At 35.8% G+C, this 15240-nt stretch overlaps 3 protein-coding genes and 1 long non-coding RNA gene across 6 annotated transcripts; 2 read left to right on the forward strand and 2 right to left on the reverse strand.

Moving 5' to 3' along the window:
* On the reverse strand, positions 2068-6076 carry LOC105177413 (ribulose-phosphate 3-epimerase, cytoplasmic isoform). 3 transcript variants are annotated; one of them, XM_011100558.2, is made up of 9 exons: positions 5655-5937; positions 4993-4997; positions 4775-4837; positions 4572-4678; positions 4267-4364; positions 4066-4158; positions 3937-3978; positions 3427-3608; positions 2068-2632 (listed from the first exon to the last, which is right to left on the reverse strand). In XM_011100558.2, exons 1-8 carry the CDS (start codon positions 5766-5768, stop codon positions 3456-3458), a joined length of 675 nt encoding a protein of 224 aa, XP_011098860.1. In that variant the 5' UTR covers positions 5769-5937; the 3' UTR covers positions 2068-2632; positions 3427-3455. The 3 variants fall into 3 exon arrangements, with proteins under 3 accessions (XP_011098860.1, XP_011098859.1, XP_011098858.1); XM_011100557.2 differs by lacking the exon at positions 2068-2632 and adding an exon at positions 5946-6076 and having other exon boundaries at positions 3187-3608; positions 5655-5831; XM_011100556.2 differs by lacking the exon at positions 2068-2632 and having other exon boundaries at positions 3187-3608; positions 5655-5936.
* Positions 7955-11553, forward strand: LOC105177414 (uncharacterized protein At3g27210-like). Its single transcript, XM_011100560.2, has 3 exons — positions 7955-8490; positions 10383-10463; positions 10883-11553. Exons 1-3 carry the CDS (start codon positions 8298-8300, stop codon positions 11335-11337), a joined length of 729 nt encoding a protein of 242 aa, XP_011098862.1. The 5' UTR covers positions 7955-8297; the 3' UTR covers positions 11338-11553.
* On the forward strand, positions 12290-13673 carry LOC110013152. Its single transcript, XR_002288308.1, has 2 exons — positions 12290-13450; positions 13529-13673. It is a non-coding gene; the product is annotated as an uncharacterized LOC110013152 (long non-coding RNA).
* On the reverse strand, positions 13774-15231 carry LOC105177511 (inositol transporter 4-like). Its single transcript, XM_011100698.2, has 2 exons — positions 14547-15231; positions 13774-14391 (listed from the first exon to the last, which is right to left on the reverse strand). The coding sequence occupies exons 1-2, from the start codon at positions 15228-15230 to the stop codon at positions 13909-13911; spliced, it is 1167 nt and encodes a 388-aa protein (XP_011099000.1). The 5' UTR covers position 15231; the 3' UTR covers positions 13774-13908.

Consider the following 15240-nt stretch of genomic DNA (forward strand, 5'->3'; position numbering starts at 1 on the left):
TATGATCGCTCAGTTTGATCTTAACGGAGATGGGGTTCTCAATTTCGACGAGTTTAAGGTTATGATGTCGTATTGATGATATCATGACTGCTACGACGTCGTCAATTCTGTTTGGAGTCTGGCCGTCGACTCTCTATTTGCATGTAAATTCAGAGATCCATTCATTCAATTGATTCTTGTATCATAATCTACATATATAGCTAGAGAGAGGTCAGGTTGTTAGACATTAATTCTTTATAATGAAGTGCGCTGTTTATATATGTACCTACGTACTTGGCGCCTATTACTTCTTTATTGTATTCAATATTGCATGTTTATTTCAGTTTTTTCCTGCTACTTCTCGAGTTTCTCTAATTAATCAATTGCTTCTGATTTTTTATTTATAAGAGCGACGCTAATTAAGAACTGATAAATATATTTTAACTTATACAACAATAATCTTGACACGTAAAACATAAGAAGCTAGACTTGATCACAACTAAGAGGTTGTCGTGCATTTCAAGTTCCAAACATGGGGGTATATGGTCTACTTCTGTTAGTAGTGTCTTGTTTGTTTGTTTACTTTGAATATATTCATTATTTTATAAATATCAATGTAGAAAATTCACTTCGAGACAACATTGTAGTTTCGCATCTCTAGGTGACATGTGATTGTATGAAAGACAGTACAAAAGGGGACATACATGAAATACATAGGGGGAATTATAACTTAAATTGAGTTTTATTGGATCTGAATCAATTATATGTAATATATTTATCGTTTGATTATTGTACATATTAGAAAAAATAATTAATCACGTAGCGAGCTTATCATACTTGATTCATGATTGATTTGGTGCGATCTTGAGTAAAAAAATTTCGAATATATATACGTATAGTTGTTCAACAAATTAAGTTAAAAAGTTGATAACCAAGTTTTGGTCGATGCGTGGGGAAAGAATAAAAGCAAGCACCCTACGCAGATAATTTGGTTTCAACTTGCACGGACGGATATTGGAATTTACTTTACTTTTATGTTTCATACGATGTCCACAACTAATGCAAATGGAGAAGGAAAGTTCCTATGACTCTTTCTCTTACATCCAATTCTACGTATATCCCAACTTCAATTTACAACAAAAATCCCCTTCTTTACACGATTAATGCCAAGAAAAGAGTCGTTACGATTAATTCGGAAAAAGAGATCTAGTGGGAATGTTCTCCGTTCCTACATTTTCTTGTAATAAATAATAATAGAAACTTCTATAACTTTCTTCCGAGGCTTCTGCATGAGTTAACATAATATTTTGCCGACCAAACCTAACTGTTACCAAACCAAAGTTGTATACTAATATTTCGGCATTTGTTTGTAGACGACGTGGCATAATATATGCTCATAATCTTTTCTAATAAAAACCTGTTTTGTACATAGAATTTGTTATATATTTTAGAAGAATGTAAATTAAATAGAACAGAGACAACATTAATCGGTGCCGACAACGTTTTCATTACGTTAATTTGCAGTTTGGTCTATTGTAGTGGAATATATCTAAGATGACCCAGTTAATGAACCACGTTAATTTGCAGTTTGGTCTATTGTAGTGGAATAGATCTAAGATGACCCAGTTGATGAACTACGTACATCACAATAGATCAATCATTAACCATCTGCTTAATTAACTGGGATAATATATATATATTATATATGTTTCTTGTCCAATTAAAAAAAGGTGCAGACTTTGAACACCACCATGTTGGAGAACCATTCCGGTTTCTTTATTATGTTCTTAACGAATTGTGTGTTCGTATACGACACATGTCCACAACCCGAACAAGAAAACACAGCGAAATATTTGATATTCATGTTAATAATTTATTACGAAGAATTATTAAAATTAGTATTTTTTGAAAAAATCAAGAACACGATTATTGATGTCAAATAAACTAACAACAATAGGATATTCGTTTGCCGACGTCAGAGGAAAACATTTTTGCTAACCACGCGTTTCCGTAAGCAACAAATATAGAATCTATTCACAGCAGTTCCATGCCAGGAAAGTTCAATAACGTATATGTATAGTATTTTCATTTGGAAAGATAAAAATTGGGATGCTAATTTCACTTTGAGTTGGCTTGACAATTGGTTTGCATGTGTTTTCACAGATGTTGAATTGGACTTCTTCTGCCAATTCTTCCACCAAGACCAACCTCGGCAACTTCTCCACGATTTCTCCAGCACTTGGCCGGTCGTCTTCCAGGCAACATTGGCCGACATCACTGCTCCATCAAATCAATAATTCTCCCCTAATAAACTATCCATCCGTCCCTCAATTCCTCTGCATCGTCTGATTGCAATATGGGTTTTATTCGCAGAAACTATGGTTTCAGGAGTAACACAACATAATTGAACTCTATTGACAATTCAGCAAGTTTATCACCATCTCTCGCAGGATAAGACAGCAAAAACTTTCTGAATTCAACTGAAGATGGGCAGGCACATTTCAGTGGAACCAAAAGATTAATTGTTTCCTCAAGATTCCACGGCGAAATTGTGGGATTTCTTATCATTAATGGCCTTGCACCTTGTCAACCCCTCCAGAGACCTCAGCAATCTCATCAAAGCTCTCTTCTTTACTGCTGGTTCTTCTCACTTCTGCTTCAAAAAGTCCACTATTATTGCACTTGCAGTCAATTGGGATCAAAGAATAAACTTCAAATTATTGGCATTTCAGGGGGCGGGGGTGGCTGTAAGTCTGTGCAACCCAAAACATTATTGACTCTCAATGAGAGGTTGAACTGTGAACACTGAAAAGCACTTTTTTCAATTTGTCAATTTGAAGATCAATGTGTGCTTGTATTCTGTCTTTTTGTGTTCATAGATTGCATTCAAAAGTTTGTTCCAAGTGCTAAGCTACACAGAAATGTACAAATCCTGTGGACCATCAAGTCTCAGATTCATTAACCAGCCTACTTTGAGATGAGCTATTCGATCAAATTCTGTCACTGAAGGTCTTGAATAAACTACTATAATTTTCATCAGCGAACATGAGAATCTGGTTGAGCAATAAGAAGTAAAGGGATTAGACCTTTTCATTCTATACACACATTCGTGCCAAAATCATGCCACAGTATTTCTATAAGTGAATCAGGCAAAAAATGGATCCCGGAATAACCTCCACCTTAGATACAATAAATCGTAAGTTGAAATTTGATATGAGAAAACACTGAAGTTTCTTTCAGAAATATGTTGCAAAAATTTCATAAATACAACAGAAAACAGCATGGATCAGATGGTCATAAGCTTACAACAGTGGCACAATGTCAAATGGTCATGCAGTAAACACCCACCAATTTTATTTCATTGCTTCTTCTTTCTTTTATTTTTAACGCAAAGTGAACATACAAATTATATTGTACACAATTACTTGGTGAAAGGCAAACAATTACTCTGGACTTCTTGTCCGCCGTAGTATCAATTAATTCGTCTGGGCATTTTCTACACTCTTGCGCATTAGTGATATAACATGAGCAGGATCCGGAGCTCCAAACACAGAACTTCCAGCCACAATGCAGTTTGCTCCTGCTGCAGCTGCCAAATCTATGGTTGAAGGGCCTAAACCACCATCTACCTGCAAACAAACAACTACTCCTCACTGTATGGTTGAAGCTTAAGAAAGGGATATATCATTCAAAAGTCCCCTTATTGTTAAATCATGCATGACCCAGAACTCAACACAGAGAAGATTATATTTCTATCCCCTTGTCACTTTCAACTGCTTTCAGCACGTACAATAGATGATAAATGAGAAAACTTCCAGTTGCTATTTATTTCTATTTTACAGGACAGCAAAGCAGCAGTGGATTCCAGGTGAAAAAACTATCACTAAAGAAAACAATAAAAGGGACATCAATACAAGTTGTAAGAAACTTAAAAATGATCCTAGGATTGAAAGTCACCTCTATATCAAGTGATGGGTACTTCTTCCGTAGAGCATGCACCTACAATTCCATAGATAATGATGATTATATGCCAAACAAACAGAACGACAATTGGCAAATCAATGCCACAGGAGAATGATTATGTACCTTATCCATCATTTCTGGCATAAACTTTTGCCCACCAAATCCAGGTTCCACAGTCATGACAAGAACCATCTCCACAGGATTTTCATCGTCAAGCTTTGAACATGGACGGCCAAAAATACATTTTATTCACACAAATACTATGTTCACTCGTATTCATAAATTGATTTATATCCCATTGATGATAATATAGAAAATACGTACTAGTGGGTACACTTCTTCAATAGGGGTTCCAGGCCTCACAGAAACGCCAGGCTTCATACCTTTTGATTTGATTTTTTGCACAAGTTCTCGCCAATTATCTGTCATAACACTCATTCATTTTATCGTTACCAAGTTTCAGGTAAAATCCAATTAGAATGGCTGAAGATCCCAAAAATTCAGAAGTACATTCTTCAACAATTTCAGTTATTGGTTGTGCTTCTTTTTCTAGTGGCAAAATTTGGCCGCACTGGAATAAGCAAATATAGCTAAGCGATAATGAGCAAAGTTCAGAAACAAAACCCCACCTTTAGAGACTTCCACATGAAAAGTAAAACCAGAAGCACCTGCTTTTCCTAATGGCTCAACGTAATCTAGAGGATTTGTGACCATTAGATGGCAATCTAAGTATGCCCTGCAAAAGAAGAATGTCCACTCTATACATCAAAAAGAATCCCAGAAACATCATAATTTATACCAGGTAGGAACTAGGGAAGAATGAAATGTTTACTCTGTGTGCTTTCTCAGACTCTCAATAACTGGAGCACCAATTGTGAGGTTCGGCACAAAGTGACTGTAAAATACAAAATAAAAATCAGTTTAAAGAAATTCTTAGTTATTCTTTGTGATGCTCAATTGCATCTTAAGTATTTTCCGGGCTTGGTATCTGATCATCATTTTGAAAAATGTGAGAGTGCGATATGATTCTTCAACACAGTAACAACCTACCCATCCTGCAATGAACCAGAACAAGTAGGATCACATGTCAAAATTATATCTAACACACAGCAAGTTGTTTTCTATTTAAATGGCAATGGCAGCAAACAATGACAAATGACCCTTGAATAAAATGCTGTAATGATAAGAGCCAGAAGTACCAAATCGCTACTATCAGATTCAAATAAACTTGTAGAGAGACTTCACAATTTTTATGCTGTAAGTTTCAAGACTATCAATTATTGCTTCATTTGTCAGATGTCTACGCATATATTTTTACCAGTGCTTTTAAATATTTAACAAATATTTCCACGTCTCCGGTGTTGGCCATATAATTATTCCACAAGTTCCCTAATCCTTTCAGGTTGTAACACAAACCATATACTTGTTTGAACCCAATATACTAAGTCGTCAGAACCAATTCAGCCAGCATAATAAGCTAAAAAATGATACACTGCACAAAAGATATCATTATAGTTGAATTTGATTTGTGCTCAGCTAGACTCAAACATAATATTAAGTTCATTCAAACCAACTATGAATACTATTATCGATTCCAATCTTCTACACCCCAATTAAAATCGAGGAGAAAACTCCAACAAAGTTCAAAAGATAAAACATCCAGATGGACAGACTATGAAGAAAAAAAACAAACTTAAAAATAGAGACAGTACCATAATATCCATGTGCAGCCAATCGGCACCGCAGCGGATCATCCGCTCCGCCTCCGATGCCAAATTTGCAAAGTCCGATGACAGCATAGACGGCGCAATTTTCGGCTTCACCATCGTTGCTATCTCCGACTCTTACCTAACTCAATCGCAGCTTAGCGAAACACCACACAACCGACCCTGTAAAATCAATCAAAAGAACTCCTGTCGCAATAATATATATTGAAAAATTCCAAAAAAATTATAGCTAATACAGAATAATAAGCAACATAAAGCTGATTTCTATCGTTCCACCTTTTCACCAACCGCAGTCGTTGAGCAGATTAGACTTCTTGCAAGTGATCCGGAGTTGATGGGCCTCTGGGCCGTGAGAGAAAACACATACATTGGCCCAAAACTGCGAGAATCCACGTGTGTCACATCATCAACCAATCAGTTTCGCTGACAAAATCTTATCATTATTTGTTGGATTTGCTATTATTCTCAATTACCCTTATTTCTAATCCCGTTCCACTTTGAAATACTTTTTGTTATTTTAATTCATACACATTGGTGCTGAATAATTATTGTTCTGTGATTGAGGTGAAGAATGAGAATCTTTTATTGTGATGGGAATTTTCAACCATCCTGTTTGGGTGAAGGAAAATATCTTTTATAACTTTTAAAATAAGACATAGAGTCTTATAACTCCTAAACACATTTTATAAGACATATTATTATGAGTTAGTTAGTAGTATGGACAGCAGCCACGTTGGTCCAAGATTGGACACGAGTTAGTTCAAGGGCAGGTAATAATGTCAATTTTCAATTCCACCTAACAATTCTATCAATCAAAACTTACTTATTTGCCTTTCTCATTTCCAACTTTGTTAATAATAATTAAAATCCAACTTATGTGAGTTGGGCTGAACAATGTTGAAATCTTGCATGCAACGCAACTCTCCTTTACCCTCGCCCACTGTTTCATTGCATTCATAAAAATCCAATCTCATTTCTATTCTTGTCCTATTTGTTTTGGGTGATGATATGGCAATATTTTGACTATGATTTAAAATTTAGGTTTTAAATGTGGACCTGCACACAAAGTATTAAATTAATTGAGGTGGCTTCATTTAAAATATTAGGATGCTTAAGTTAATTTTGAATTTGAGACTATAGGAATTTCAAATTGCAATTTGATAATAATAAATACATACTTATCAAATACAAATGATGATTCACATTATTAGAAATAGATGAACAAACTTAATTTTATAAAGTACATCAATATTGAAATTTCAAATTTGGCACTAGACTGGATAAATTTCTATTGTATTTGTATTATATTATCAATTTTATTTAAGAAAATTGGAAAGTGCATTGAGTTGACGCGTAACAGTTTTGTCAGTATTGATGGGCCAGAAAATGAAATCAATTGGACTTGTAACCTTTCGCGTTTCTTCAATAACGTTTGAAATTTACTTATAATACATTATTAAATTCCTTTTATTTAAAATAAAATGATGAATTAATTATGTTTAGATCTACACAGACGACGGGAATCTAAATCTAATCATATTCTTCATTTAATTAATTTCCATGGAATTAAAGTCTTTTTTTAAAAGTGGTAACTATTAATTATATATTTTTCTTTGAGTAGTATATTATATTCAATTAATTCATATAAAATAAGATAAATAAACAAATGAAATTGGAACTTGAAAATGTCAAAAATCTCAATTAATAAATCCTTTATAGTCTGATTGTGAATTGATAGTTTGACTACGTCTGCTTTGCTTCAATTAATTCACATTTTGTTTTCATAAAATGTTTTTTTTTCTTAATTTCAAATATAAAATAATTAAAATTTTCGAAATTTAAAAGACATATGTTGAGAAGTATTTCTTTCAATAATTATTAAAAAAATATGAATTTTCATAATTAGGTGGTGTTATTTTTAAGTTGATTAAATAAATTACAAGACGATATATGTATGGAGTATTAAAAAGCGTGTTGTCTGCTGTAAAACGTGGTTTTATCCGCCAATGCATGCTGGAGCCTTGAGCCCTAGCCGAGCCAACCACTTCCATTGATTTATTTTCCTTCTGTAATGTAAAGGATCCATACACATACTGTAGAGGTAGGAAAATACTATTTAAATTAAATTACTTATATAATAAATCAATATACATATAATTGAATAAAATAATATATATGTTTATATTATGTAATTAATGTAAATGGTAGAGCATATGATGGGAGTGAGAAAGGAACTCCAAAATAATAAACTCCAATAATTCAACCTTTTTGGGTGGGACCCAAACCCCCCCATGTTCTTTTCATTCACACACAACACACACATGCACTTACCTCTCTCTCTCTCTCTCTTTCAGATTTTTTGTTGCATTTTCCGATGCCTATTATGAGTTTCATCCTCTAATCTCTTTTCAATCCCTCTAATTTATTTCTTCTTCGCATCAAAACACCACCCTTACTGTTTCTTCTCTCTTTAACTCTTTGTTCCTCTTTTGTTAGTCATCTGATGAAGAAATAACAACCTTGAGAAGACGAAACTGCTTCTGGAAAATGGTCTGTTGATCATATGCTACACATATATATATAACTTAAAAGGAGTTTTTACTGTTTAGGAGGAGGTACTTTGTAGAGATGGGTTCATGTGTTTCAGTCCACAAAGACCCGGAAGCCGCCATTAAGCTCCGTTTTTCACTCGGGTCCAAAAACGAGAAGCTTGTGATCCCCTCGCCGGTCAAAGATAAGCCCGATGCGGTCAACGTTGGGAATCGTACGATTGCTGACTTAGAACTCAAGTCTCAGTGGTCACCTGCTCGATTTACCGCTGGTAGCTACTAGTATTGCTTCATTGTCTATGTTCCGTTTTTGTTTTTGATTCTTTTCGTTTTGTTTTATTTCATCTTGTCATTTCGGATTATTTTTCTTTGTTTTTGCGGGTTTTTTTTTCTTGGTTAAACCATTTTGGTGAATTCTGGAGCTTGTCCGAGAGCATTCTGTTTAAAGGTTTATTTCTTTTTTACTGGTTTTTGCCCTTGTCTTCAAGCTGGCAAAATTTGGTTCGGAGCACATATGCTCCGCCCTTCTTTGTTTGTATATGCTTTTTGTTTTTTAGTAGGTTAAAAAAGTTGATTGATGATTTTTCAATGTTTATTTTTCCATTTAAGTGATTTCTTTTTTAACCCTTTCTTTTCCACTTTACAGATTTGTTCGCTTTATCCTTACTACGATTGAATTACTTCTAGTGAATTAAGAATTTACATTTACCGATTACTATGTGTAAAAGTTTCCATTGTTTTAATTTGTTTTCGTTGGGAAGAAAAGAATTGAGATTCTAAGGTAATCATAGGCTGCACAGTAACAAGAATGATGTTGTGATATAATTTATGTTTTGTGGGCTGATTTATTATTGATGCATGGATGCTGTTTCTGTCTTGAAAACTACATCTCAGTTCTCTTTTGCGTTTCTACTGAAATGTTGTCTTCAAATGCTATGTTTAGGTCTGATTGTTTCTTTTGGGAAAATGCTACTAAAATAAAAAGGCTTTGATATAGTGGTATCAGTATTAATAATCTATTGCTTTAGGGGACCACCTAGCTTCAGAACTGCTAACAGTACTGCAAACTATTTTATTGAGACAGCAATAATTTCTCTTTGCTGTCTGCATGCCAGAGTACATTCACGATTAATCCTGCCATGTTAATTTGGAACTAATCGTGATGGCAACAACGGCTATTTCTTTTTCCTTAAGAAGGATCAGTAGAAATATTCTCCTTATGTTGGATTCATGGACATATCGGAGGTTGGTCTATAATTTGAATAATATGGAAGTACCTGGTAGGTGATATGTTTACTACAAATTGAAGGGTAGAGTTTTATCCTTAGGCCGGAATGATATATGTTTTTGAATGCTTTCTGTCCTGTGGTCAGACCAAAGCTGAGTAGCCCTCATACTTGATGTTTAATGATGGAGCTACCGAAACCTAATGCTGGTCTGATATGGACAAGTCATTTGTTCGCTAAAGTCCAGGCTCCCCACATTATTTTCCAGTGTAGGACCAAGGAACCCATAACTTTCATTGCATTTATGAGTTTCTATCCAGATCTTAAATAATTCTTTAGTTATTTTCATTTTCTAATGATCAGACCACCAGATGTGGTTGGAACTTCAGCGAGAGCTAACCATTTATCTTAATTGAATGACTGCATAACAAGCTAATGAAATGGAAACAAATTGGTTTGACTATGAACTTGAGATTGAAAAGCTCGAATTAGGCTAGAGCTCTGCAGGTTTGGGAGCTGGCTTAACTAGCTTGTACCACCATTTACACCTTGCAGAATGTCTCATCTTGACTCATTAGTGACATAGTTTAGTCATGCTACCGGTGACTCATTAGGGATATTCTTCGTATGCCACTATGATAATCAGGAGTTTACCCCACCCTAGCTCCATATTTGGATTAAATCAGGAAAAGTTGTACTAAATCTGTTGTTCTTATTAAGTGCTTCCTGTTGCAATGCTTATCTAATCAGGCACTTCTGGAAGAAGCCAGAGTTGTTTAATGATTGTAATAGGTAAAAACGTGACATACCGAGTTCCCTACTGGTTAGATAAATATCAATTTGGATGCCAAGTGGTTGAATTCTGGCCTAGAAAGGTTGTTTATTTTAATCTTCTTTTTTATGATGTGCTGTTTTGAGACGCGTCTCATCCTTTGCAGGTAACAACGATGAAGCTTTCTTTGATTCCCAACCTTGGTTAGAGTCAGATTGCGAAGACGACTTCTTTAGTGTTAATGGGGGTAAGAACATTTTTCAGCATCAGATATTCTACTTTTTTTTGTTCTTAGAAGATTGCACCGTCCCCATCAACCATGAGATGCCAAAACATCCTCACCTCAATTAGCTAATCTGCCCCCAAACATTGGGATTTGTTGACTTTGTTATGATCTTCTGTTTACTGGATCAGCATCAGGTGAAATGAACTTACACAGATGTAGTCAATGTTACCCATAACATGAAATGAGCTTATTCTCTTTTCTTTGATCTCGCTGGAATCCTAAATTTGACTCAGATAAGTGCCCTGGGGGGGCAAGATCAATAAATCTCTGATTAATTTCTTTTTACCATTTCCCCTTCGATGTTTGGAGCTAAATTACCAAGTACCTGCAAGAGGAACACATATTAACACACCCGTGCTGTTTTGTCTACTTAAATGCAGATTTTACACCATCTCGTGGAAATACTCCAGTCCACCACAAGTTCTCCTTGGGAAACCTACAAGTAAATAAGGCCCCTGTTGCCGAAGGAATGGTTGGTTCCATACCCCAACCATCTCCTCCTGATAAGAAAAAGAAACTTTCAGAACTGTTTAAAGAGAGCCTGCGAGATGATCAACACATTGAAGAGGAAACTGCAGCAGAAAACAAAGATGTGGCTCCTGAAAAGGTGGTACCTGAGGCAACAAGCCTAGTGCAACCACCAAAATCCACAAATGAGACCCCATACCTGTCAGGAGCTAACTCTGGGAATAGTAGTGAAAGAACTCCCAATGGAGTACGCAAAGCAGAGGACAAGTCGGTGAAATCCGCGCAATGTTGCATTCCGAGGTTACTTTCAAGTCGTAGCTTTAGTGAAAGGAGAAAGAGGACGAGCCCCGCTCCCAATGTTGGCTGATGCCTCGGTTCAAAATTTTGGCAAACAATGTATATTGTGAGAGGCAAACAATGAAATTATTTAGTTCAATCACTTATAACAATGTGGATGAACACACATATGTACATCAGGCAATTGTACTAGTATTATTGCCGAACTCCATTGGTGTAAAGCAGATAAGCTACAATTGCTGAATAAAGCATCTCATGATGATGGAGTACCAAATTGGAACATAGATGTATGCATGCTTGTGTTTCTCGATCATTTCTTCTTCACATGCTGTGATTCTTGGATCTTCCGACTTCTTGGTAGTGAATCTCAAATTGGAAACAGAAATAAGAAAAGGCTCAGATTTTCACACGAGTTTATTTGAACTCTTGAAACCAAACCAACGATTTTTCTTAAAATAGGAAAGAACATAAGACTGAGAGAATGAAAAGTTTCCTTATTGCGATGGTCTAGCCATCATAGCACATTGTTTATGCGTGTATATTATAATATTTTATATTTTAAAATATATTATAAATAAAAAAGATATATAAATCGATACATTATATTTCAAAAAAAAAAAAAATCAACTTAAGAGAATTATTGACATAATAACAAACTCGGTGTCGTGGTGTCATAACCGCTATTTATGAGAGAAATTTTTTTTTTTTATATAGTGTAAATATAGATATATGGGTGTGTAATAATAAAAAAATAAAAATATTAATATTTTTGGATAAATCCGTTATCAATTGTAGATTTAATAGCTTCAGAAATTTAAAATGTCAAAAAGTTGAGAAAGTTTTAAGGGTAATTTAGTAGATTCATTAAAATATTCAAATTACTATTATTATCAAAATTTATTAAATAAATGAATGAGTTCAAGGATAAAATGGTAAATGAAAGTTGATAGAACTACATAATTTTCTTTATAATAGTGTGTGTGTGTGTATATATATATATAGAGAGAGAGAGATGTGGGTGTTTGTGTGTTGTGTTTGCGTGCGCTTCTGGTGTATTGAACTCGCTGGATTGGAGCAGACGGATTTCAGAAAATCGAAGCAGCTAACCCTTATCATTTTTGCGTGCAGTGATCCTCTCTTTCTCCCAGCTAATTACCTGCTTGTTTTTGTTGAAGTGGAGCTGCTGCTGTAGTTTCTTCATGTGCAGCAGAGCAGCAGAAAACAAAAACAGAGCATCTCGCATTCTCGCATTCACGACTTATCCGAGGGCTTTTGCACTTTTATTTCTTTCTTAGTTATTAGCAACTTCTTCATTGTACATATTGCTTTTCTCTTTTAGCGTTTCTCATTAGTCATTAGCGTTTTTCTACCAGAATAGCTGAGGTGGCTGAAGTTTTGTTTTTTCTTCACCTGCATTGTACCTCTGTGTATTTTAAATGGGTATCCACACCCACTTTCAATTCAATAAAATTCTTCCTCTCAGATTTTATACCTGCTTGCAAAGATCCTCTCCATGAATGGAGATTTTTTGAAGCTTCTCAGCAGTTTTCCCTTGTTCTTTCCGATGGTTTAAATTTCATTTTTCCTTTTAATTTCTGAGTCTTCACCAATGAAACAGATTTTCTTAGAAATTTCTAAGTTCTATGATTCTTTCTCCATCTTAAAACTTTGATTTTTTTCCCCTTTAGGGTGTCGAAAGTTCGAACTTTCTTGTGCACTGGATGCCCTTTTACTCTTTAACAGCTTTTTACCTCTTCTTTCCCTTTTCCTTTTTGCTCATTATTGATTGGATCTTCAGCAAGCTGATGCATTGATCCGTATTTAGGACTTTCTACGCTTTTCTGTTTGCTATCGTTTGAAGTTGGTAATTTTTCCTTTTCTGAAAAATCCTTCTTCTCTCATTTTCTTTTTCTGTGAATGAACTGTCAGCCTATGTCCTTTATTTCAGTGAATTATTTTGATATAAAAAGCCATGAAGATAATTTTTAGTTTTGAGGATTTGAAATCGGCATATAGCTTTGGGCCTCACGGACAAATTGACGTTCACTTACACATTGTTAGTAATCATTATTAATCATGTTAATTTGGCGAATAGTGTGGATCGCTCACGCAAGAATGATGCGAGTTAATGCTTGGTGTTCGAACTAGTTGCAGTAAAGAGCCAATTCAGTGTAAACGACAGTGTAAAGTCTGGTGGGCTTCATCTGATGTACCATTTGAGGTGCGGAAACTGATCCTTGTACTCAATTTTGTTACTGCAGTTTGAGAAGAATTAAACTACACATGATGAGCTTGATAGGCGTAATGTCGTATGGAGTTTGCAGATACAACCGGCCAACGGCCAACCTCTGTTGGATGAATTGCTTTATTTGTGGTTGTGGCAGACTTCTCTCATAAGTTTGAAGATATTGTTGCTATCCTTGTTTATTTTCATCTGTGCTGGCTATTAGCTTACTTATTTTTATGATTTCATCTTGGTTGATTTTCATCTGTGCTGGCTACTAGCTACTTGAAATAGTTCTTTCATTCCAATATAAGGGTAGTTGGTTAACTACAAATCTATAACTGTAGAAGATTGCTTTAAACTAGATGAATAGATATATGTGCCCGTTTTCCAACATTATGCGAATTTCTGGATAGATTAACTGCTGTGACCATCCTTTTCTTTCTTTACTTTCTTGCTACTCTTCTTAAAAGGGGAGTACCCTTTCTCCAACAACTTCTCCACCTCTGCGAACTGCAGCCCTTTAGTTTCTGGCACGAGGAGGAAAATAGACATGAGCCCAATCAATGAGAACCCTGCAAACAATAGGAAGGTTCCAGAGGAGCCCAGATGGTCAGTCAGTGTTAAGAATGTCTCGCTGACCACCAGATTTGAACTCCAATTTGCAACAGCAGCAATCCCTCCACCAATCCCTCTGTACTTGAGTGGGTATATCTCAGAGTTGACAATCCATGGCACAGTGCCCATGCCGGGCGAGTAGATAATGATGTACAAAGCCAGGAATATTACAGCCAAGAATCCAATCTTGCTTGGGCAGCCTTCTGTATACCATGTTCTTTTTGCTGCTCGGCATGCACCTTTCACCGCATCATTTACTGCTAGACATGCCCCGGGTTGATACTGACAAGAAAAGATTTTGTACAAAGACAAGTAATTTCAGTATCATCATTGCAACAGGATTAAGAGGAAAAGCCACAGGGTATTTTGCAGTACACAAATGAATCTATATATATCAAGTTTCGTCAAAAGGTTAAAGTGGATAAGTTTGGACTTACTATGCCGCCTTCTGCTGAGCAGTAACCGCAACCAGCTTCCTTCTGCAGACATCTCACGCAGCCCCAAGCTGTTGCATCCTTGGCTTTTGTATAAGCTTCGCAAGTGGAGTTACCACCAAAAGATGCAGTCTCTGTTGGGCTGATTTTGGGGGCAGTGACAGAGGCCTGGAAAAAGATAATAGACAACACCACAAGGCAGGAAATGATCCCAATCATAGAAATGATCATAAGTCTCCTCCTCCCGTAGCGATCCACGAAGCACATGCTGACAATGGAGCCAATGGCATTTAGTCCAGAAGTGATGAGAGACAGTGCCATTGCTGTCTTATTTGATGCGAATCCTGCAAACTGGATAATTGTTGGGCTGTAGTACATAACTGTGTTTATACCCACAAACTGCTGAGCCACCTGAACCGTAATTCCAGCATACAGCCCCCTTCTGACTACATCATTCTTCCAGGCATTCTTGAGTTGGCCAAAGAAGCCACCTTCTGCTACTTGCTCCTTTTTCTCTTCCTCAATCGATGCTCGCAGGGATTGCAACTCATCCTCAACTTCTTCAGGACGGTAAATCTTCTCTAAGATGGACTTTGCCTCTTCTTCTTTACCCTGTTTGCCATTTGAAACAGATGAAAAATAAATAGTACTGAATAGAGTGTTAATGCTAGAGACAAAAAAATCCATTGGGGGGGGG

This window comes from Sesamum indicum, linkage group LG15, assembly GCF_000512975.1.
Source record: "Sesamum indicum cultivar Zhongzhi No. 13 linkage group LG15, S_indicum_v1.0, whole genome shotgun sequence".
Classification (NCBI taxonomy): Eukaryota; Viridiplantae; Streptophyta; class Magnoliopsida; order Lamiales; family Pedaliaceae; genus Sesamum; species Sesamum indicum.